Source organism: Muscardinus avellanarius (assembly GCF_963383645.1).
Source record: "Muscardinus avellanarius genome assembly, chromosome: 8".
NCBI classification, from domain to species: Eukaryota; Metazoa; Chordata; class Mammalia; order Rodentia; family Gliridae; genus Muscardinus; species Muscardinus avellanarius.
The window spans coordinates 72,109,732-72,135,625 of NC_137794.1; the positions used below are offsets into that span (position 1 = coordinate 72,109,732).

At 36.4% G+C, this 25,894-nt stretch overlaps 1 protein-coding gene across 2 annotated transcripts in view; it reads right to left on the reverse strand.

Annotated features, from left to right (window-relative positions):
- The window catches only part of CEP85L (centrosomal protein 85L), a gene marked incomplete at both ends in the record, with an annotated part of 152,570 nt that overhangs the window by 11,767 nt on the left and 114,909 nt on the right, over positions 1–25,894 (reverse strand). For both annotated transcript variants that reach the window (XM_080700794.1, XM_080700795.1), the window contains 4 exons: positions 2,048–2,098; positions 2,805–2,922; positions 7,040–7,194; positions 9,823–9,975. In XM_080700794.1, coding sequence (XP_080556920.1) covers positions 2,048–2,098; positions 2,805–2,922; positions 7,040–7,194; positions 9,823–9,975 — 477 coding nt within the window. The remainder of the gene's footprint in view (positions 1–2,047; positions 2,099–2,804; positions 2,923–7,039; positions 7,195–9,822; positions 9,976–25,894) is intronic.

Genomic DNA, 25,894 nt, shown 5'->3' on the forward strand with positions numbered 1-25,894 from the left:
TCTCAGCTACTTAGTGAGGCCCTCCGAAACTTAGTGAAACCCTGTTTCAAAATAAAGAATATAGGGCTGAGGGTGTAGCTCTAAGAGAGAATGCCCTTGGGTTCAACCCCTGCACACCACACACACACACACACACACACACACACACACACACACACACACCATATACACACACTGGAGTTTGTGGCAGTAGGCAATTGCCAGGTTACTTTTTGATTCATGGCTCTCTGCTAAACTCTAAGTTGGCTACTTTCCCAGAAAGGAACAGATATATGGGAAGAGAACTCCTGAGGTCAGAAGACAATCTCAAACACTGACTTAAGGAATTAGCTCTTCAAAGGAAACGCAATGAATTAGTCTGTGAAGCTATTTATGCCACAATGCATTGCTGAAAACAAAGTATCAGCACACAATTAGTGAAGCTTAACACTTGGATATGGTCTAAAAAAGAACCACAGAAGACTACATACACATTTATATAGAATGTCCAGAATAGACAAATCTATATATAGACAAGAAGTAGTGTAGTGATTGCTATAGCTGGGAAAGGAATGGGAATGTAAGGGAGTGATAGATAAAGACACAGGGTTTCTTTTTGAGGTGATAATGTTCTAAAATCATTGTGGTTTTGGTTTTATGTATCTGAAACATGCTAAAACACTGAATTGGACTGTATACTTTAAATATATGAAGAGTATTATATATTAATTATATTTGAATAAGATTATTACTACAAAATTAGCACAATATCAAGAAAAAACATTCTTTCAGGATTCCTTTTCTTTTAGCTTCTAATCTATGTTCTGGTTTATAAGTGAGATCTGATAAATGTGTTATACAACATTCCCAGGTATCTCAGAAATTAAATTTTTTCTTATTTAAATTCATCTTCCTATTAGTTCCTACTTTATGTCCCAAAGAACACTATAATGGCTACAATGCTTCCCAATGACTAGAACTACTGCTTGGTTATACTTAAGAACTGCCTGGGGAACTTGTTAGTAATATATATTTCAAACCTCATCCCAGAGGTAGTAATTCATTAGGTTCACTATTGGCACCTAGGAATATATGCTTTAAAAAATATATGCTTTGCCGGGCGTGGTGGCGCACGCTTGTAATCCCCGCACTTGGGGGGTGGAGACAGGAGGATCGCGCAGGTTTGAAGCCAGCTGCACTGGCTTAAGAGACCCTGTTTCCAAATTTAAAAAAAAAGTATAAAAAAAATAGGTCTTGGAGTGTAGCCCGGAGGTAGAAGGTCTTCCAGGAACCCCAGTACCACCAAAATTATGGGATATATACAAAATGAAATTCTACTCAGCCATAAAAAAAAATTTATATCATTTTCAGGAAAATTGATGAAACTAAAGAATATTATGCTAAGTGAGATTACTCAGTCACAAAAAAAGTGAGAGGTCAAATGTTCTCCTTCATATTTGGAAACTAAGGAGAAACTGGGACAAAGGAGGGACTCCAGACAAAGGAGAAGAAATCTTACTGGAATGAAGGAGGACACCTAACTGAGGGAGACGAGAGGGGGAAAGAAGACAAGGAACATGATGCACATACACAAACTCATCAAATGCAATCACTGTGCTGAGCACAGAAGGAAAGACAGGGAGGGAGAGGAAGTGGAGTGGGAATCTGGGAAGGGCTCAACAAGTACTGTGTACACGTATCTGAACTTCATCAAGATGTATGCTTACAATGCATCAATAAAAAATAAAGTGCACGTATGTGTACACACATCTGTAAAAAAAAACAAGTAAAAATAAAAAACTAAAGCCAGGCATGGTGGCGCACGCTTGTAATCCCAGCATTTGAGAGGCTGAAAGAGGAGGTTAGTGGACAGCCTTAGCTACTTAGTGAGGCCTTTTGTAACTCAGTGAGACCCTGTTTCAAAATAAAGAATAAAAAATAGGGCTGGGGATATAGCTCAAAGGTAGAATGAATGCCTCTGGATTTCACCCCCAGTAACACACACACACACACACACACACACACACACACACACACACACACACACACAGTATAAAATATTCCTTACCTGAATTTCTAATATCATTCTGTTCATTTCATCTTGTTGGCTGTCTATTATCTAAAACACAAGAAATAAATCAATGTGAATGATCTCATTTTTTCCCCATTGCTTTTTTTTTTTTTTTTTGCGCGCGCGCGCGCGGGTCTGGGAACGGAACAACCTCTGAGCTACATCCCCTGCCCTATTTTTTATTCTTTATTTTGAAACAGGGTCTCACTAAGTTGCGGTGCGCCTCATTAAATAGCTGAGGCAGTCCACGAACCGCGATCCTCCAGTCTCAGCCTCCCAAATGATGAAATTACAAGTGTGTGCCACCACACCCAGCTCAGTATTTCAAGGAAACTAGGGAAAGTTCAGGGAATTATAAATTTATTTTATAAGGGTCTTTTTCATTTTATAAAAGTATTCACATAACTATGCTTTAAATAGCAATATGACTTGGATCATATGTTTATAAAACTGCAAGTGTTCCCATAGTTCTTGATAAAACTCTTCTCTATGTAATTTATAAAACTAACTTTCTGACAGATTTTGAATAGTTTAAGAAAGAGAAATAGAGTTCATTTTGGCCTTTATTTAAGATAAAATCACTTACATTTACTTAAATTACTAGCTTATTTCCAAATAAAAAATCCAAACTCAAAATTTCTTAAGCTATAAGTATATTAGAAAAATTATAATCACATAAAATAGCTATAAATTATATGTCTTTGCATACGTGTACATGGTACTTGCATGTTTACTATCAAAGGCATCCACTGACCTTACTAGCAGTCTCGTTTTGTTCTCTGAGGTTGTCATTTTCATTTTGAAGCTGTTTTGTATCTAACATGGGAAGGCGGATCCCATCTTCAAGGCACCTTTCTACTTTCTGCTGCAAACTGTGATAGAAAGATACAATTACATGAAGGAAAAAAAAAGCTCTATTTCATGATATGGGCTGATGGCTTCAACATAAATGTGTCCCTTATAATCTGTAATATTTTAGTCAACAAATAATCAAGACCCACAGAAGGTAAATCTGTATTTTATATAAGAAAAGTCCATAATTAGATAGAGGCTGATCATCTTTTCAGAAATGGCAAATGTGAGACCAGAGTTGTTTGGTATGAGACATCCGTTGGCCCCTTCATTATCCAAATCCGAGCTCTATAATCTGACTTCCTGTTCTTTCCTTCTTCCACAGGAGCAGAGAATTCCTTGACTAAGATGACTATTGCAGGGAACTAAGAATATGGATACATAGCTTTGCCTTTTATTCTAAATGCAGAAAAATTTTGCTTGTAGGATAGTTTTGCTGCCTAAGCCAGCAGAATCACATTCACTCACATTAGTAAGAGCAGCACTCTACTATGTTTACAACCTGGTCAAACAGTTTGTCATGCTACCCATGGCAAAGAGTAAACAAGAGAAGGAAGCCCCTTTGGCATAATAAAAATAAAAGGATAAAGGGGCAAGGGGGAAGTGTTAGCCTTAAGAAAGGAAGAATAATAATGCTCTCATTAAAAGAAATCATATCTTTAGCAAAAGTGACCCAAATCAAAACAGCTATGAGAAAGCTAGGCCTAGCTCTACTGTAGCTTATCATCACATTAAGACTTGCAGAAAAATTTATCTGGAATTTGATGTTTTCACTATTTTTTCTTCTGTCAAGTGTTGTGACTACCCAACGTGCTCTCTCTCTTCCAAAAGTAGAAATAATGCCATATGTAGATTGTGGAGAGAATGATAGCCATAGATGATATAATAAGGGCTTCAGATACATTTTATACATAATGGAAGCAGAGATTTATGTAGAAGAAATGTAGTGCATTGCTTTCTACTATGTTGTTACCTGTTGTCATCATGTTTTTTCAATTTGTACATGAAAAATAATTTCTATTTCACAATATATTATTTCCCATTTCAGTGTCAAGACACTATCGTTGATGTGCTTATAACATCTCAAGACAAACAAAATGCATTAAAATATTAGTCTTTCAAATAAAAAAAAGAGTTAGTAATGAAGAAAGAAGAATGTATGGTGCTATGGTAAAATTTAAAAAAATGCTTTCTTCCTCTTCAGCATCTCTAAATTATTTTTACAGGCTGGGTTCAGAAACTAGAGTCACAGATAAGGAATCTGCTCAAGGCAAAAAACCAAAATACCTATTGTCATGTAAGTCTCACCTATCTGTTTCAACCTTTTCGTGGGACTTTGCTTGATGTTTTTAAAAAAGAGCCTTAAATTAGCCTTTTAACAATTCATAAATAAATGTTACTATTAGACCTCAAGTCTGAGTTAAGTGCACCTATGCTTTTGTGGAAATTTATTTCCAAATGGCCACCAATTAGTCTCTAAAAACAGCCCAACCAGGTTTCCCAATTTAACTACAGGATTCCATTTATCCTAAAAAAGATATTCAATTAGCATTCTACAACTGTCTGTATAAACAACAACAAGTTTGATCTACAATCAACATATAAATATAAATGTGATATTTTTAGCACTTTTCCCTTTCAAAAATAAAAACAAATAGTCCTCATATGTTTTTCAAAAATAAGTTTTTTCAATCCTGAAAGTGTAGCAGAACAGAAATACTAAAAACCCATTTTCAATGTTGGTTAGTAGATTTATCCACCTCATGTTAACTCACAGCTATATTTGAGTAGTATGGCCTACATAAGCAGGATTGCCAGGCCCAGGGAGCCAAGGCAGTTAAAGCACTGAGGCTCAGAGTATTTTATTTTGCTGGTATGGATAGGCATGTTGTTTATGCAGTTTTGCATTTGTAAAAGCAATATTTCAAATAATATAAATGTAATATACTAGTTTACTTATAAAGGTACTTAGGCAGAAATCTGAAGCTGCTACAATGTTTGATTCTGGAAAAAAAAAACTATGATAAGATGAACATGCAACTTGAAGAACCAAAGCAGATAAAATTTGGGGTAGTGTTTCAAATTGTCTTCTGAACAGAAGTTTTTTAAATGTATTGGTTAGTTTAATAAAAATGAAGGTCATTTCTCTTGAGATTTCTGCCAATCCTAAAATAAATGAATGCAAAAAACCACCTTGTAGTTTAATATGAAACTATTAAAGTTAGATTTACTGGGTTATTCACATAATAAGGATGCTAGTATGTATTGGTTAGAATACATCTATTTCATATTTTTAAAAAGTACACTTCAGCCGGGCATGGTGGTGCAAGCTTGTGGTCCCCACGGTTGGGAGGCAGAGACAGGAGGATCATGCAGGTTTAAAGCTAGCCTCGCTGGCTGAGGAGACCCTGTTTCCTGTTTCCAAATAAAAATATAAAATAGGTCTGGGAGTGTAGCCTGGAGGTAGAAGGGTTTCCAGGACCCCCCTCCCCCCAAAAAAGTAAACTTCAGAATTTTATTTCAACTTAAAGTCTGGATTACTTTGCCAAATAAATGTATTATTTTCATAATGCAATACGATATAAATAAAAAATCAAAAATACTTTCATATATACATGTTCAGTTTACTTAGCATGCTCATTTCAAAAAGTAGTTTTTGGATAGAAGAAGAACCTACTATTATATTACTATACATTTTAATTTATAATAAAAAGCTTTTCAGAAATAATTTATAATTCTAAAAGCTTTTAAGAATTCATAAGCTTATAAAAGAAGATAAATGCAATAATTCATAGTTCCACATATCTCTGAAGTTCTGAAATGTAAGAAATATTATAGAGCTGAGAAAACAGAGATTCCATATCTGCTCCCAAAGTGACAACACAGCCATATAGTATTGAAAAGTAATAAAGCAAGAGAAATGTTTTTTAAAAATCTATCATTTCAGAGTAATAAGTTAAAAATGGAAACTGAAATTTAAAATGCAATTAAATTTTTCCAAACCAAGGATATGAGGTTCAAGTGTTCTTCAAAAAAACTAACCTAATAAAACAGAAAGTCTAAATCAAAGAGAAATTATAAAATCACATAAGTGTGTAAAAGCAGAAAATGAACAAAAATATTCAGTTATTTTCAGATGTTACTAATTCTGTAACACAGAATTAAGTTTCTGGTCTTAGTGTTTTAAAAGAATAGATACATTAGTTTCACTTAGCAATAAAGAAAGATTATGAAAGTATTTTGAGACTAAAGAATAAGATGCAAAGTTATAAAAAGGGAAATTAAAGTGCATAAAAGTAGAGAATAGGACAAAAATGAAGGTAGAATAAAAATGTAATTTTTCAGATGAATTTTGGAATACTGAAGATTGGATTAACCTATTATGAAGTACAGTGTATTTTGATGGCCCTTTTTTGTGTGTGGGGGTCTGGGGATGGGGCGCAGAGGCATTCATTCTCTGAGCTACACCTCCTGCCCTATTTTTTATTCTTTATTTTGAAACAGAGTCTCACTAAGTTGCGAAGGACCTCACTAACTAGATGAAGCTGTCCAGGAACATAATCCTCCAGTCTCAGCATCCCAAATGCTAGAATTAAAAGTATGAGCCACCACGCCCGGCTTGATGGCTCTTTTTAAATTTAGAACTTATACTTAAGTTTTGAATAAACCAACAGATGAAAGTTTGTGTTAATTCAGTCTTCAATTGTATTTTTGTTAACTTTTTTATTTTTATTTTTTTATTTGGTGGTATTAGGGATGGAACCCAGAGCCTTTCTACCTCCAGGCTATACTCCCAGATCTATTTTATATTTTATTTGGAAATAGGGTCTCACTAAGTTGCTGAGAGCCTCACTAAGTAGCTGAGGCTGGCTTCAAACCTGTGCAATCCTTCTGCCTCAGCCTCCCAAGTGTGGGAATTACAAGCGTGCGCCACCACACCCAGCCTTTATTAATTTTTTATTATCCTCATCTAAAATCTTAGCTAGATGTTGACATGTTAAATCACAACTACAACAGTTTGTTTCAATAAAATTATACTTCTGATTCTTAACAGTCCATCTGTAAGGAGAATAATAAATAATTATAAGTTAACATATTTTAGGTGAAATGGTTGATAAAAAATATGAATATTCTTACCTTTGAACAGAGGTTACTAACTCCTTCTCTTTCTTTTTCTGGCACATTAACTGTGCATCTTTATCTTGACATTGTTTTTTTATCTCTTCAAGTTTTTTTTCTGTATCTTTCAAAGTCTCTTGCAAATTCTTATTTTTTTCTTCTAGAACCTGCAGCTATGGAAAATATTTTACAGTTCATAATACATAAAATGTTAAATATCTTTAATAGATATTACTATTTTTCTCAATTATTAACACATTATTCCTAAAATTCTAAAATCATACTTTCTTCATTTCATCTAGAGTACAAAACACTCTTTTGTATAGAAAAGAGTAGGGAGAAAGTGATAATGAAGAGAATGGGTCTAAATTTATTTAATGGGTCTTAAATGATTTAATGGGTCTTAAATCACTAAAAGTCATAATGAGAAATTTTATCAATCTATTTTTTATTTTGTGATCAGGCATTTATGATATAATATTTCCATCAAGATTTTTGGGGGTACTTGGAACTAAACTCAGGGGCATTCTACCTCCAAGCTCTACCCTCAGCTGTTTTTAAATTTTTTAAATTTTGTTTTGAAACAGGATCTCACTAGGTTGTTGACATTCTCACAAAGTAGCTGAGGTTGTCCCTGAACCTGCAATCCTCCTATTTCACCCTTTGAAGTAATGGGATTAAAAGTGATCACTATCACCCCCAGCTCCAGCTTACCCATTTCTTAAGTTAATGGTTGAGGAGTGTTAAATACATTCTATTGTTGTTTAGCCAATTTCCAGAACTCATCTTGCATAATTCAAGCTCTATCCCCATTAAGCAACTCCCCATTCACCATTCACTCCATCCACTCCAACCACACTTATAACTTTCTATTTCTAAAAATCTGACTGCTCTTGCACCCCATATAAGTTGAATCATATAGTATTTATCTTTTTGTGACTGGCTTACTTCACTTAGCAAAAATTCCTCTGGGTTAGTCCATGTTGTAGTATGTGTCCGAATTTCCTTCTATTTTAAGGTTGAACAATATTCCCTAGTATGATAATGCAATCTTTTGCTTATTTGTCCACCCATGGACGCTTCACTGGTTCCATGTTTTGATTATTGTAAAAAATGCTGTTACAGCCGGGTGTGGTAGCGCACGCTTGTAATCCCCGTGCTTGGGAGGCGAAGATAGGAGGATTGCACAGGTTCAAAGCCAGCCTCACTGGCTTAAGAGACCCTGTTTCCAAATAAAAATATAAAATAGGTCTGGGAGTATAGCCCGGAGTTAAAAGGGTTCCATCCCCAGTACCACCAAAAAAAAAAAAAAAAAAAAGCTGCTATAAAAAGTATGTGCAAGTATCAGTTCAAGGCCCTTGACGGCGCCATTCTAACAGATGTAAGGTATGGTATCATTTGGGAATGTCATTATTCTGCTATCAATATAGCATTACTTGCTTATTTTGCATTGGTTAATAAGTTGTAAAACCAAGGGAACTTGACGACCACAAGAGGTTCCATGAGCAGGTCAGAAAGCAATGTAGATTTAAAACCATGAGATGATACCATACCAGGGAATGATTTTACCTCAAGGGTAAAAACACATTGTAAATATGTGTTAGTATTTCTGGATTGTCAGAGAGGGGAAGGAAAAGTGTTATTAGCATCTATCTAGTAAGTAGAGTCTAGAAATAATGATGCTAGAATGTGCACCCTTTAATGCACAGAGATGACTTTCATAAGAAAAAATATTTCTGCCCCCAAAATGTCAATAATGCCAAAATTGAGAATTCCTGGTTATTAAAACTTTGAGAAAAAAGAGTAGATTTAATAAGTTTATAAATAAGTTTTCAGGAGGTTAGACTTAACCAGAGTTGGTGGAGAGACTTTAGAATGAAATATTGTTAAGGAAAATAGGAGTCAGGAAAGTTAAAAAGAGATCACAGGTGTTGGGAAAAGGAAAATTTATGCAAAGGTTACAAAGAATGAACAAAATAAAATATCCAGAAAGATAACAAAAGGTCTTAAAGAGTCATACATCTCATAAAATACTGCAGAAATCCAGAACTGGGGTGCATCATGGTTACATATGAGGCAGGGTTATCAGACTCATTAAGTATAGAACATTAAGTAGAGAGTCAAACAGGAAGTGAGTTAACCACATAGGTTAATTAGGAAAGTGACCACATATGAACTGACAAACAAGAGAGGTCTATTCATGCTTAGATCAACAAAGTTTCTGTTTCAAGTTAAATCCTAAAAAGAGAAATTAAGCACATATTTAATTTTATATTAGCCATATTTATTTTTATTTTTGCAGTACTGGAAATGGAACCCAGGGGCATTCTACCTCAAGCTAGTCCTCCAGCCCTATTTATTTTTTTTATTTTGAAACAGGGTCTCTTTTTCTTCATTTGAATTGCAAAGAACCTCAGTAAGTAGCTGAGGCTATCTGCCTACCGCAATCCACCTGTCTCAGCCTCCCAAATGCTGGGATTATAAGCCCGGCATATTAGCCATATTTCTAAAGAATCAAGTTAAAAATAACATGCCTTGCTGGGTGTGGTGGTGCATGCTTGTAATCCCTGCGCTTGGGAGCACTGAGACAGGAGGATTGTGCAGGTTCAAAGCCAGCCTCAGCTACTTAGTGAGGCTCTCAGCAACTTAGTGAGACCCTGTTGCCAAATAAAATATAAAATGGGTCTGGGAGTATAGCCTGGAGGTAGAAAGCCTCTGGGTTCCACCCCCAGTACCACAAAAAAATAATTTAAAAAATACCTTCATGACATTTAAAAGACAAGCATTTTACTTCACATTACCTGTTGACTCTGATTTTGAACATCATCTAGAGTTGGAAGATCAGCCAAATACTTTTCCAAGGTCTCAATTCTTCTCTGCTTTTCTTTGTTTTGTTCAGATTCTTTCTGGCATTTCTTTTTCAGGCTACTGATATATCTATCTCTGGTTTTAAGCTAAAGAAAAAAGATTATGCATTTTCAGTAATTTGGGATCATTAAAAAAAAAGGAGCAAAATCAACATTCCCATCTTGGGCATCACTAAAGTAAACAACAGTTCCAAGTTTTAGTGAACACCACCACCAACTCTATCAAGATTTACCTTATTTCATTCTAAGATTTACATCCCCTCTCCAACAACTTTTATATTGCTAAAAGTTTTGAGGCATTTATTTTTTTACAACTGATAGCATCCTATATTGCAATTAGTCTGGTGACAATATGATTTTGTTTTTATTGTTTACACATATATAAATTTGGCCAACACTGTGTATATTTTTGTCATTTCAGAAGTGTTATGTTCATGTTCAAACTATATGTTGAGTTTAAATGATGTTTAAAATAACTTAAAAATGTTAAATTATAACTTGGCATTGAAAAGTTTCTAGGCACCCAGAAAGGCATAGAAACAAAGCCATGGGATATTTTTCTGAAATTAGCGAAGCAAGTATTTTCACCTTTATAGGAATAATTCCAGTTTCTTACATTTTTCAAAGCTATATCCAAATGCTCTATATAAACTAAGGAAGAAAGATACCAAAAGTAATTATATGTATTTTGTTACTATGAAACTTGCAAGGGAATTGTTCTTCATGTATTAAGCAATGTAACTAAAAGCCAAGAGAACTTATTAAATACTTAGGAACAGAGAAGGAATCAGTGAAGCCATGTCATAACTCAAGCAAGAGTACTGTTAATTCACTGTCATAATTGGATTTTTAGTATATTTTCATTCTAAAAAGTGTAAAATAAGGTTCCTTACCACTAATGTCACCTTAGGCTTTATTAAATATACTCAATATTAACGTGCTCTCTAGCTTATTAGGAACTCATCAAAACTCAGTTTCTATATCAACTATTATTTTTGTGTGTGTGGCACTGGGGGGGGGGGGTGGAACCCAGGGGCTTTCCACCTCCGGGCTATACTCCCAGACCTATTTTATATTTTATTTGGAAACAGGGTCTCACTAAGTTGCCGAGAGCCTCACTAAGTAGCTGAGGATGGCTTCGAACCTGTGTGATCCTCCTGTCTCAGCCTCCTAAGCACTGGCGTCACAAGCCTGCACCACCATGCCTGGCTATTATCAACTATTATTAATCATATGAAATTTTTTTCTGTTATAAAGTAAGTCTTAGAGCTGGGGAAAATGGCGACTGAGTAAAGGCAGCTTTAATCAACACTGCTGACACTTGATCTCCATAGTGGCAAAAATAACGCCTTACAGAGTCAGAAACTACAATCAATAGAGAAATAAAAGTTATAAATACAAGAGACAGAAAAAACGAAGAATGGAATAACCTAAGAAGCAGAAAAGAAAGTGGCCCGCCATGGCAGGGACCGCCCAATGCCACCGTGACTCACAGAATCAGACTCCAGGGATGATAAGGAAAGGAGCTGAAGCGACCAGATGCAGTCCAGGTGGATGTAATTCAGCAATTCTTTGATTGCAAAGACGAGCTAAAAGTTTCAGCGGCCAACCCCATCACCGTCTCCAAGAATTCAGAGCGGAGCTCAAACCAGAAGGGAGATACACCAGCCTTAATGCCGAGGGCGTGGCAGTGATGCCATATTGCCAGCAAGCCGGTGAGTTAACCAAGCCCACGAAAGCGCCTGCGAAAGTGCCAGAGGAGCACCACTACAATAGTAAGCAAAATGGTGGCCCCTTACAGGAGAAATCCCGGCATTGCATCCACATGTACTCAACCAGCTTTGATAAACTCTCCAGGTCTGAGTTCTTTTGGTTCAAAGCAGTGCAGGAATAGGGGTGGCAGAAATTACTATATCCTAATTGCGATTCCCTGAAGGAAAACCCCCAGCCCAGCAACCTCAGAGTCTGGCGCAGCTGTGACAAATTCCTTGGTCTGAGACTTTGAGATACAACTCAGGGAAGGAGCGGTGGCAGTGGAGATAACCACAATCCCCAGAGATCCAGAGCACAGTAAGTGAAGTCCTGGTAAACTGGAGAAGAACCCAGAGAAAGTGGGAGAGGGATCTGCTGTTGATCATATCAGAAGCCCAGACTGACTCAGGCTCAGACCAGTGTAAAGTGTAGGGGGAATCTTACGCTTAACTCTAAACCCAATGAGCAGGATTGGCAGGAGCACCACGGACATTCCAATTGTGAGGAACACGGAGAAGTCAAAATAGCCCAGCCCTAGCTGTGTAGAGGCATATGCTGCCAACAGAGGCAGGGAAAGACCTAGGAAACAAGTCTGTGGAAAGTGTGGAGGGTGACCTTCACTCAACATTAATTCCAACCCCATTAATATCGTCCATCTGCATAGACTGAAAAGACTCAGAGAACCAGACTCACAAAGGGAAAGGTGACCATAGCAATCGATATCTACATAGAGAAAGAGACTGCTGAATTTGTTTATAGTGTCACATCAATTCATTGGTGGAATTGTTTGGGTTTTTTCATTCTTTGTGTGTGTGTGTACACCTAATTGCTTTTTTTTTCTTTTTCTTTGTCTTTTTTTTTGGGGGGAAGGGGTTTGTGGGTCTTTGGTTTTTACGATTTTTGTTTTGCTTTGTTTGTTTTTGTTGTTTTTTAACCTTCCTACCAAATCCTCTCCCAAGCTTCTTCCCTTGTACAAATCTACTCTCTCCTCTCTCTCTTTTCTCTTCATTGCTCCCTAGTCCGGTATTGAATCCAATTCTTATCACTATACCAAAAACTATACATTGGTTACTAGAATCCTACTACATTGGTACTATCTCTAAACTAGTATATACTACTTTAACAAACTCATATACTCATACAATTTGACCCTATCTGACCTTACCCTATTCTTCTATTTGTTCCTTCTCTTCACTCCTTACTCAGTCTTCACTGTTGATCACAATTTGCCCTTGAATATACCAGCTGACACCTAGAGACTGAAAGAAATTTACCAAAAGCAACAGGTAGAAATTTCTGAAATCATGGGAAAAAGAAACAACAACAGAGCAATGAGCTCCCACAACTCCACAATAAGAGAACCTAGTAACACACAAATGCAGAGATTTCCAGAAGATCAAATCAGGAATATAACTGTAGAAATAATTCAGGATTTTAGAAAAGAATTTAGACAGAGTCTGAAAGAAATAAAGGATGCAATCATTGAAGTTAAGGCATCAATTCAAACTATGAACAATCAATTAGACCACATGGAGAATAGAATCTTGTTCCTAGAAGATGATCCAAAAATGAACACATAATTTATAACATAGAAAAAAATCAATTCGTCAACAGGAACTGGACATTGAAGAAATATGGGCCTACCTTAAGAGAGCTAACCTGAGAGTTATCGGAAAAGAAGGTGAAACCAAAGGGACCAACAATCTCTTCAAAGAAGTAATAGCAGAAAATTTTCCAAACATAGAGCATGAGGTCGATACACAGGTTCAGGAAATAATCCGAGAAAAGGTTCACATGCCACATAATAGTCAAAATGACCAATGTAGAAGCCAAAGAGAGAATCTTAAAGTCAACAAAAATAAAAGGCCAAGTGATATTCAGAGGCAAACCAATTAGAATCACTCCAGACTTCCCAAACCAAGTCATGAAAGCCAGAAAGGCCTGGAGTAACACATTCCACACTCTGAAAGAAAACAACTTTCAGCTAAAAATTTCCTACCCAGCAAAACTATCTTTCAAATTAGATAGGGAAATAAGAAACTTCCATGACAAACAGAAGCTAAAGAAATTTATGTCTTCAAAACCAGCACTAGAGAAAATACTCAAAGAGATTAATTGCAAAGAAATAAGTAATACACATCAGAACCAGAGAAACAAGAACTTCCATCCACCAGACAACTAAGCAAAAAAGAACAGTACTTCAAACAGATATAAAATATCAACATGATAGGAAATAAAAATCATCTCTCAATAATCACACAATGTAAATGGCCTCAACTCCCCCCCAAAAAAGACATAAAGTGGCAAAATAGATTAAAAAACAGAACCCATCTATGTGCTGCTTGCAAGAAACACACCTTACAAGTAAAGATAGAAACAAACTTAAGGTAAAGGGCTGGAGCAAGGTAATCCATGCCAATGAAACTCCAAGACAAGCAGGAGTAGCAACTATGATATCAGACAAGTTAGACTTCAAGCCCAAGCTTATTAGAAGAGACAAAGAAGGTCATTTTTTACTGGTAAAAGAAACAATATAACAAGAGGAAATAACAATAATCAATAGAAATAAGTGAAATAATAAATAAAAAATGAAACTAGCAACTGTTTTGGGGAAGAAATGAGAAGAATTAACAAATTCCTAAACTATGAAAAAGACTCAAGTGAATAAAATCAAAATAAAAGTTATTACAAGTAAAACCACAGAAATATAAAGGGCCATTGGGTACAATTATGAACAATCATACATCAAGCAAATTGAACAACTTAGAATCATACAACTTACTGAAACTGATTCTAGAAGAAATAAAAAATTTGAAAAGATTAGTGAAAAATAAGGGGTTTGAAGTAATAATTTTATTTTATTTTTTATTTTTGGTGGTACTGGGGGTGGAACCCAGAGGCTTCTACCTCCGGGCTATACTCCCAGACCTATTTTATGTTTTATTTAGAAACAGGGTCTCACTAAGTTGCTGAGAGCCTCCCTAAGTAGCTGAGGCTGGCTTTGAACTTGTGTGATCCTCCTGTCTCAGCCTCCCAAGTGCTGGGATTACAAGCGTGCGCCACCATGCCCAGCTGAAGTAATAATTTTAAAAACTCCCAACATACAAAGCCCAGGACCAGTTAATTTTACCAAATATTTACAAAAGAATACCAATTCCTCCTAAACTATTAAAAACAAAAACAAAAAAAACAAAAAACAAGAAAGGGGGGAATACTTTCAAACATTGTATGAGGCCCATGTCAGCCTAATATCAAAGCCAGAGAAAGATACTACTAAAAAAACTACAGGAGGTTTGAAATCAGAAAACATACATCTTCTAGCTTTGTTCTCCTTTGAGACTGTTTTGGGTATCTAGAGTCCATATTCCATATCAGGATAGATTTTTTCTGAAAAATAAATAAATAAATGTATGATAGTTTCACCTAAAAAAAAAAAAAGAAAAAATATTCTCTGGTAAGAAAGAAAGCAAAAAGAAATATTGAAATGTTATCTTTAAGTCATCAGAAGTTTGGTACCAGACAAATGAAACTGTTATGTGAGATTATCAATGTTAATATTGTATAAATTGTTATAATACTAGATGTCAACCAGTAAGCCAAGCGTGGGAAGGAGGGATGGGGAGGGAATGGGGTGGGGATCGTGGTAGGGGCTAACTGGGCGAGATGTGCATGTATGTCTATAAAAGTATTTTCTTTATACCACTATGATGTGTAAATACATTGCACCAATAAAAAATAAATTAAAAAAAAAAAAAAACTACAGGACAATATCTCTGAACACAGATTAAAATATTCTCAAAAATATTAGCAAGCCAAGTTAAACAACATATTAAGAGGAAAATATACCATGACTAAGTAGAATTTATCCCTGACATGAAGGAATGGCTCAATGTATGAAAACTAATGTTATATATTGTCAGAATGCAAGATAAAATGATATGATTATCTCAATGGATGCATAATATACATTTGACAAAATCCAACACCATTTCATGATAAAAAGCTCTCAACATTTATGAAAAGACCACTATCATACTAAATAATGAAAAAACTAAAAACTTAACCTAAAAAGTCTAGAACAGGGCAAGAATGTCCTCTTGCCTCTCCTCTTAAACACAGTACTAGAAGTCCTAGCCAGAGCAATTAAGCAGGAGAAATAAAAAGCATCCAGATAGGAAGTAAAATTGTCTTTGTTTGCAAAAGACATGAGATTTATCCTAATACTCCATCAAAAAACTGTTAGAACTAAAAATCCAGGAATATTTCAAGATATAAAATAATATGCAAAAATCAGGTACATTTGTATATACCAACAATGAACTATTTCAAAGAAAATTTTAAAAAACTAACTTACAAAAACATCCAAAAGAATACTTAATAAACTTAACCAAGGATTTGAAAGACTTGTATACTACAAACTATAAAAGAGACAAAAGAAAGACACAAGTAAATGTAAGATATTCCACTGTCATATACTGCAAGAATTATTACTTATATTGTCGATAATACTTAAAGTAAGCTATTTTTTCAATAAAATCCCTACCAAAACCTCAATGGTACAAAAACAGAAATGCGAGAGGGAAAACCCACAAATTAATACAGAGTCATGAAGGAGCCTGAATAAGTAAAACAGTCTGAAGCAAGAACAATAAAGCTAGAGCTGTCACACTCCCTGATTTTATATTTTAAAAGCAGCTACAATACTGGCATAAGAAGGTGTATATTCTCCACTGGAAGGCAAAAAACCAAGTGCACATATAGAGCTCAGTGATCTTTGACAAGGAGCCAAGAATACACAATACAGAAAGAGTTCCATCAACAGTGCTGGCAAGGCCGAAAATACATATGCAAAGACTAAAATCCTACTAACAGTGTAACAGGGCTCCGATTTCCCAACATCCTTACCAGGATTTATTATTGTGTCCTTGAAGATTGCCATCCTAACTGGAGTGGGATGGAATCTCAGTGTAGTTTTGATTTGCATTTCCCTGATTGCTACAGATGATGAACACTTTTTTCATATATTTGTTGACCATTTGCATTTCTTCTTTTGAAAAGTGTATATTCAGTTCACTTGCCCATTTTTAATTGGGTTATTTGCTTTTTTATTGTTAAGCTTTTTAAGTTCTTTCTATATTCTACATATTAGACCTTTGTCAGATGAGTAGGTGGTGAAGATCTCCCATTCTGTAGGCTCTCTCTGTAGAATCTTGGTTTCCTTTGCCTTTTAATTTAGTGCTATCTCATTCATTAATTCTTGTTCTAACTTCCTGAGCTTTCAGTGTCTTACTGAGGAAGTTTCTACTTATACCTATATGTTGGAGTGTTGGTCCTATACCCTCTTCCAGCAGTTTCAAAGTTTCTGGTCTAACTTTTACATCTTTGAAACATCTAGAGTTGACTTTTGTACACGCTGAGAAATTGGGGTTAAGTTCTGTTTTTCTATATATGAATTGACCTTTTTATTACATTACTGAAAAAAAATCAACTCAAAACTGATTAAAAACTTTGCACCTAAAACCAAACACTGTAAAACTCCTAGAGAAAAATGGGAGGAAAGCTTCTTGTCATTGGACTTTGTAATGCTTTCTTGAATATATCACCAAAAGCACAGGCAACAAAAGCAAAAATGAACAGGACTGTATTCAGCTAAAAAGCTTCTACACAGCAAAAAAAACAAGATGAAAAGGCAGCCTACAGAATGAAAGAAAATATTTGTAAACTATATATATGACAAGGGACTAATATCCAAAATATCTGAGTATCTCTTACATTTCAACAGCAAAACAAAACCAAGGAAAACAACAATAATCTAATTTTAAAAATAAGCAAAGGACCTGATATATATTTCTTTAAATAAGACATTCAAATGATCAACAGATTTATGAAAAGACATCAACATCACTAATCATCAGAGGAATGCAAATCAAAACCATAATGAGATATTACCTCATACCTGTAAGTATAGTTATTATTAAAAAAAATATATGTTTTGGTTTGGATACAGAGAAGCTAACCCCTATACATTATTGGTGAGAATGTAAAAGTTTCCATGAAAAATGGTATGGAGAAATGGCATGGCTCAAATAATGAAAAATAAAACTTGTGGGCCGGGTGCAGTGGTGCATGCTTATAATCCCAGCATTTGGGAGGCAGAGACCAGAGGATCACTGTTATCAGACAGCCTCAGCTACTTAGTGAGCCCCTTCGCAACTCAGTGAGACCTTGTTTCAAGAATAAAAAGAACTAGAGCCAGGCCTGGCGGCGCACGCTTGTAATCCCAGCATTAGGGAGGCTGAGACCAGAGGATCACGGTTTGCGGACAGCCTCAGCTACTTAGTGAGGATCTTTGCAATACAGTGAGACCTGGTTTCAGAATAAAGAATAAAAAACAGGGCAGGGGGTGTAGCTCAGAGGTCGAATGTCCCTGGGTTTCATCCCCAAACCTGCAAAATAAATAAATAATTTTTAAAAATTAAAAATAAAAAAATAAAAAGAACTAAAAAATAGGGCTGTGGATATAGCTTGGAGGTAGAATGCCCCTGGGTTCCACCCCCAGTACTGCAAAATAAATAAATAAATAAACAAATAAACAAATAAACAAACAAATAAACAAACTAACTTGTGATTTGGAATCCCTACTTGGTATTTATATAAAAGCACTAAAATGAGGATCTAATAGATCTGAAAACTAAAAGTGATAACTGCAGCCCATGTTCATAGCAGCATAATTCACAACAGTGGAACACAATGTGGGAACATTGTGTGCATATTCATTTATGAAAGAATGTGTAAAATATGTGGATTTTTAAGTGTATCAGCTAAAAATTAATTTAAATAAAATTAATGTAGTTTGTTGTACACATAATGGAATATTATTCAACCTCAAAAGAGACAGAAATCTTGACATTTGTGATAACACAAATGGTCCCAGAATAAATTATGCTAAATGAAATAAGCCTGTTACAGAGGGACAAACAGTGCATGATTCTACTTATGTGTCTGAAACAGAGTACAAATGGCAGCTGTCAGAGGCTTGGAGGAGGAACTGGAGAGCCCTTCTTCAATGTTTACAAAGCTTCAGATACCTAAGATGAATAATACTGCCTTGTATACTGACTAGTGGTGTTGAAAGATTATTTAAGTATACATTTAGGAGGCAGGCTTGATTAAACTTAGTGAAGTTTCTAGCATGGGTAACTGAATATATAGAAATGAACACTGAAGAAAATTTTATTTTATTTTGTTTGAAAAAAGTCGGGCAATTAAAAGGCAAATTAATAACTGCACATTGGACATTAAAAGTTTAAAGTACCTATCAGACATCCAACTAGAAGATGTCACACACGTAAGTATATAAATTATTAAAGACTGAGTATCAAGAATAATAAAAGACAAGAAAATTTTATATAAAACAAAAAATGTGTTTAAAAATCTTTATTCACTGATTCATAATTTCATCACAATCTTTTTACCTAAGTCTTTGGTACAGGACTTTAATTTTCCTTACATATGACCAATTAATATTTCCTTGTTCCACTGGATTGTGTATAAAGCCCCAATATACAGAAAAGAAGAAAGATATATCTAAGGTGCTTTCAAATTAACCAAGATAAAAGACATAAAGCTAAAAAGATAAATCATATAAAATTCGTGTCAGATTGAAAGATAAAAATTCCAATTCACATGTATATTTATGTAGAGCTATTAACTGAGTTCTCTATTAACAATGTCAAACCTGTCTATATAAATCATGGTGACTTGCTTTAATATCATAAGCTGGGTATATCAAGAAAGAAATCTAAAATGGGTCCTGTCACTAAGTAGCAACCCAAGGATCTGTGCCTCTTCCACTACTTAAGGGCAGCATGTGTCCTACTTGGTCTTCTGTGACACAATAATATAATGAGGTGAAAATACTTTTTTTTTCCTTTGGTGGTACTGGGGGTCCAGGAAACCCTTCTTCCTCTGAGCTACACTCCCAGACCCATTTTATTTTTTTATTTGGAAACGGTTTCTTAAGCCAGCATGGCTGCTTCGAACCTGCACGATCCTCCTGTCTCCACCTCTCAAGCGTGGGGATTACAAGCGTGCGCCACCACACCCGGCAAAAATACTTTTAATAGTTTTTTTTTTTTTCAAAATGTTGACTGAGGGACACAGCACTCCTCAGTAGCTGAAACAAAGTTCAACTACTTAGAAAGCAGTGTCTTAATCAACAAAATAAATACATACCAGGAACCAAAACAGATCCAGGTACCACGGCGGAACCCTGAACTCGAAGAACACAGATCGGACACCAAGACCTGCTGCAGATACAATCGGGATGCCCGCTGGCGGGCTGCCTGTGCGGCTGCCTGCCAGCCCAAATGGTACTCCCGAACCCTGACTGAAATCACTGCGGCAAGATAATCTGGGACTGAAAACGGACATAGAACCTCATTTTAAGCAGCGAGCAGCACCCACGTCAGAATTCTGTGTGCTCACCAGCGACTGGATCACAACAGCACAGGGACTCCCACAGAAGCCTGAACCAAGGAAGCCAGGTACCTGAGTGCGTCCAGGGAAAGTGCGGGTCCTAGCATGCGCCCCAGCCCCAACCCCAGCACTGGCCCGGGGCATCTGTCCCACGCCTCAGAACCCAGCACTGTCCTCGCCCACCCTGTCTGCGCCCAGACCCCTGCTAGTAGTCAGTGTCTGTGCCACTGCCACCCATAAATCGGAGCCTACCATGTGTGTCTAGCCCCCGCCCTCCACTGGAGCCCAGACATCCACCTTGCCAGAGGCCTGCCTTCCAGGCGGCGAAAGCTCTGTGTGCCCCTGAAATCTCCTTGCCCCCCCCCAGCTTCTATGTCCTGCGGGAGGCAGAGATCATTACTGGACACCGCGCACTGCCTGTGTACCCGGACCCTTGTGCACCTATCCTGCACCCCTAGCCCACCGCTGGGAGTTCCTGCCCGCCCGGTAGCCCGATGCTTAGTTCTAATTGAGAACACAGCTCAATACACCTTGGAAGAACATAGCAGCAGCAATAGGCAGCTGCACCCACTCACACCTGGGTCCAGTAATAGCAGCGCACCCAGCCTGCACTCTCAGAAAAGGCAGAGCTCTGGCAGTAAGTGTGGGCATCCAGAAACCGGCATCCCTTTGCCCAGGGTCCATCTTGGGACCACACCGGCTAGCCCAGTTGGAATTTCCAGAGACACAGGAGAATCCATCGAGACACAATATCTGCACAGGACCTCAGGGGGAGGTTCCAAGTATACTTTGGACATCCTCCACCCCTGCTGTAGGGAAGCACAAGCGGGAGTATAGGGTGGTGAGTGCAGAGGTGCTGACTACAGGTTGGAATTTCGCAGAACCTGGGAATTGTACAGAATCTAATAACAGTGAAACCAGACATCCTGACACATAAACCCAAAGCAGTTAAAGGAAAGAAAGGTGTCCAAACACCCAGAGTGACCTAAGAAGATAAAAATAGAGTACAAAGAAAACTAAGAGACATTGGATTATATTCTGAAAGCTACCAAAGCAATCAGATACGCAAATATTATATGGACCTGACCCCATATTTGTAAATAAGTAGGACTGGTTGTTTTACTTTTATTGTGGATGTTTTGTTTTGTTTTGCTTTTACAGTGCTTTTGTTTTGGTATGGTTATTGCTGTTTTATATTTTTTTTCTTAACCCACCCTTCTTTTACTTTAACTTGTTGATTTTTAAAAATATATATTTGATAGTTTGCCTTACTTTCTGATTTCACACAGCTGCTAGTTCCTTTTATTTTTTTATTATTTATTTATTTATTTATTTATTTATTTATTTATTTATTTATTTATTTATTGGTGGTACTAGGGTTCCTGGAAGCCCTTCTACCTCCGGGCTACACTCCCAGACCTATTTTTACATTTTTTTTTTTTTTATATTTGGAAACAGGGTCTCCTAAGCCAGCGTGCGCGGCTGGCTTCGAACCTGCGCGATCCTCCTATCTCTGCCTCCCAAGAGCGGGGATTACAAGTGTGGGCCACCACGCCCGGCTAGTTCCTTTTATTTTATTCTTGTCCTTTTTTCCTCTTTTTTCTCTTTCCTTCCTTTTTTCATTCTCCTCCTTTGATTGGTTTTTCCTTTCTTTTCCTTGGATTACATAATAGTCTTGGTATCTTGTGTGGATTTTTTTGTTTGTTTGTCTGCTCCTTCCATCACCCCTCTTTACAAACTTTCCCACACTAACCTACATACTCTTCTCCCCCAAAACTTTTCCCCATAATATTACCTCCTTGTTTAATACTCAAAGTATTTTATATATCCATACTTACTCTACTAACGACAAGAGTCCTACTAGTTAACTCTTTAACTCTCTCTCATTCTTAGCAAGATATTACCTTATCATACTTAAAGTCTTTCTCAACCTAAACATATCCTCTACCTAATCTGACTCCTTTACCCATCACCCCAGCTCCTCCCACATCACCCACCCTCAACACTGGAAAAGCTCTGCTGACTTGCCGATACCCCTAAACTCCTAATATTAAGATTGGACTAAGCATAATACGAACGATGGGTAGAAATCAGAAAAACAGGACAGAGAACGCTATAAATATGAGAACCAGGAATTATGAAGAGACAGCAGAAATCACGAATACTGACCTACTAGAAATGCAAGAAGGGGAGTTCAGAATCTTGATGTATAATATGATGAAAGGATTTAAAACAAGTATAGAGGAGGTTAAAGGTGAGTTAGAAACACTAAAAAAGAATCAGAAAGAGGTCTGGAATGAAATGAAAGAGGCAATAAGTGAAATGAAGACAGCAATAGAAGGAAATTCTGGAAGATTAGATGAAATGGAAAACAGAATATCAATATTAGAAGACAGTACATCCCAAACCGAAAACACAGCGATATACAGAAATCTTTACAGCAACAAAACCTAAACATCCAGCAAATATGGGATAATATGAAGCATCTTAATTTATGGATAATAGGCATTGAAGAAGGGATAGAGGTACAGACCAAGGGCATCTGTAATATCTTCAAGGAAATAATCTCAGAGAATTTTCCAAATATGGAAAGAGACTTGGACCTTCATGTCCAGGAGGCATACAGAACTCCACTGAGACAGGACCAAAGAAAGACCACTCCACGCCACATAATAACCAAAATGACCAATAAAGAGGCTAAGGAAAGAATCTTAAAAGCAGTGAGAACAAAAGAACGGGTGACATATAGAGGCAAAACAATAAGAATCATCCCAGACTATACAACCCAGGTCATGAATGCTAGGAGAGACTGGTATGACGTGATTCAGACCCTAGAAGAAAATAACTTCAAGCCCAAACTAATCTATCCAGCAAAACTACTATTCAAGATCAAGGGTGAAACCAAAGTCTTTCAGGATAAACAGAATCTCAAAAAATTAATGAATTCTAAGCCAACACTAGAGAAAATTCTTAAAGAAATAAACCATAAGGAAGAAAAAAGAAGACTTCAGAATCAGAGAAGAGAGGAAGTTAATAAGTGGGCCACTTAAGTAAAGAAGAAAGGTCACACCACCCAAGAGTAGACAGAACACAAAATGGCAGAAAACAAAAATCATATTTCAATAATATCTCTTAATGTCAAAGGACCTAACTCACCAATCAAAAGACATAGACTGGCAATGTGGATTAGGAAACATAATCCAAATATATGCTGTCTGCAAGGAACTCACCTCACAGCCAAAGACATTCACAGGCTGAAAGTGAAAGGATGGTAAAAGATATACCATGCCAACGGTGACCAAAAAGAGCAGGGGTAGCAACCCTGATATCCAACAAAACAGACTTTAAACTAAAACACATCAAAAGAGACAAATCAGGGCACTTCCTTTTATTAAAAGGAACAATACACCAAGAAGATATAATGATAGTAAATATTTATGCCCCAAATGTGGGTGCAACCACATTTGTAAAACAAACCCTTCTGGACATAAGATCCCAAGTAGACCCAAATACAATAATTCTGGGAGGCTTTAATACGCCTCTCACACCACTGGATCGATCTTCAAGGCAAAAGATGAGTAAAGACGCTTTAGAACTAAAGGAAACCATAAACCAAATGGACCTAATAGACATTTTCAGATTATTTCAACCAGGAAGTACAGAATACACATTCTTCTCAACAGCCCATGGAACCTTCTCCAAAATAGACCACATCCTGGGACACAAAGAAAATACCTGCAAATTCAAAAAATGTAATATAATTCCTTGCATCTTTTCAGACCACAACGGAATAAAAGTAGAAATCAACAACAGGAAACTCGAAAGAAAGTATTCAAATTCATAGAGAATGAATGATACACTATTGAATGATGAATGGGTAAGAGCAGAAATTAGGGAAGAAATAAAGAAATGTATGGAAACAAACGAAAACAGAGATACAACCTACCAAAATCTATGGGACACCATGAAGGCAGTATTAAGAGGAAAGTTTATTGCATTGAGTGCCCACATAAGAAGGACAGAGAACCACCAAGTAAAGAACCTAATGGCACAACTCAAGGACCTAGAAATTCTGCAACAGTCTATTCCCAAAGCCAGTAGAAGGCAAGAAATCATTAAAATTAGAGCAGAAATAAATGAAATAGAGAACAAAAAACAATTCAAAGAATCAATAAAACAAAAAGTTGGTTCTTTGAAAAGATTAACAGAATTGATAAACCCCTGGCCAACCTAACCAAAAGAAAAAGAGAATCAACGCAAATTATCAAAATTAGAAATGAAAAAGGAGATATCACCACAGATAGTGAAGAAATTCAAAAGATTATAAGGAACTACTTTAAAAATTTATACTCCAATAGACTTGAAAACCTGGAAGAAATTGATAGATTTCTAAGCACAGTTAACCTTCCTACACTCAGCCAAGAGGGCATAGCAAGCCTAAACCAACCAATAGCAACCAAAGAAATAGAAATGGCAATAAAAATTCTTCCACCAAAGAAAAGCCCAGGCCCAGATGGGTTCCCAGTTGAATTCTACAAAACCTTCAGTGAAAAACTAATACCAATACTTCATAACATGTTCCGGGAAATTGAAAGAGATGGAACTCTCCCAAATTCCTTCTATGAGGCCAGTATCACATTAATCCCCAAACCAAATAAAGACACCTCAAGAAAGGAAAACTACAGACCAATATCCTTAATGAACATAGATGCAAAAATTCTAAACAAAATACTAGCTATACGCATTCAAAACTATATCAAGAGAATAATACATCATGACCAAGTTGGTTTCATCCCAGAAAAACAAGGCTGGTTTAACATATGCAAATCAATACATGTTATTCACCACATAAATAGAACCAAGAACAAAAACCACACCATCATAGCAATAGATGCTGAAAAAGCATTCGACAAAATCCAACACCCATTTATGGTAAAAACACTGCAGAAAATTGGGATAGAAGGAAAGTACTTCAACATCATTAAGGCAATATACTGTAAACCCAAAGCCAACATTATATTGAATGGGGAAAAACTTCAAGAATTTCCGCTAAAGTCAGGAACAAGACAAGGATGCCCACTATCACCACTCCTTTTCAATATAGTCCTTGAGACTCTTGCTGCAGCAATCAGACAAGAGAAGGAAATCAAAGGAATTCACATAGGAAGAGAGGAATTAAAATTATCCTTATTCGCAGATGACATGATCCTTTATCTGGAAGACCCAAAGAACTCAACCAAAAGACTTTTGGAGCTGATTGACAAATTCAGCAAAGTCGCAGGTTACAAAATCAACCTAAAGAAATCAGTGGCTTTTCTTTATGCCAACAATGAATCCACAATGAAAGAAACAAAAACAACAATTCCATTCACTATAACCTCAAAACCAATAAAATACCTAGGAATAAACCTAACCCAAGATGTAAAAGACCTCTACAACAAAAACTATAAAACATTAAAGAAAGAAATTGAAGAAGACCTTGGAAGATGGAAAGATCTCCCGTGCTCATGGATAGGCAGAATAAATATCATCAAAATGGCCATTCTGCCAAAACTGATCTATAGGTTCAATGCAATTCCCATTAAAATACCAGTGACATTCTTCAGAGACCTAGAAAAATCAATCATGAGCTTCATATGGAGAAAGAAAAGACCTAGAATAGCCAAAGCAATTCTCAACAATAAGAAACATTCAGGAGGCATTACAATCCCAGACTTCAAACTATACTATGGAGCAGCAGTAGTAAAAAAAAAAAAAAGCATGGTACTGGCACAAT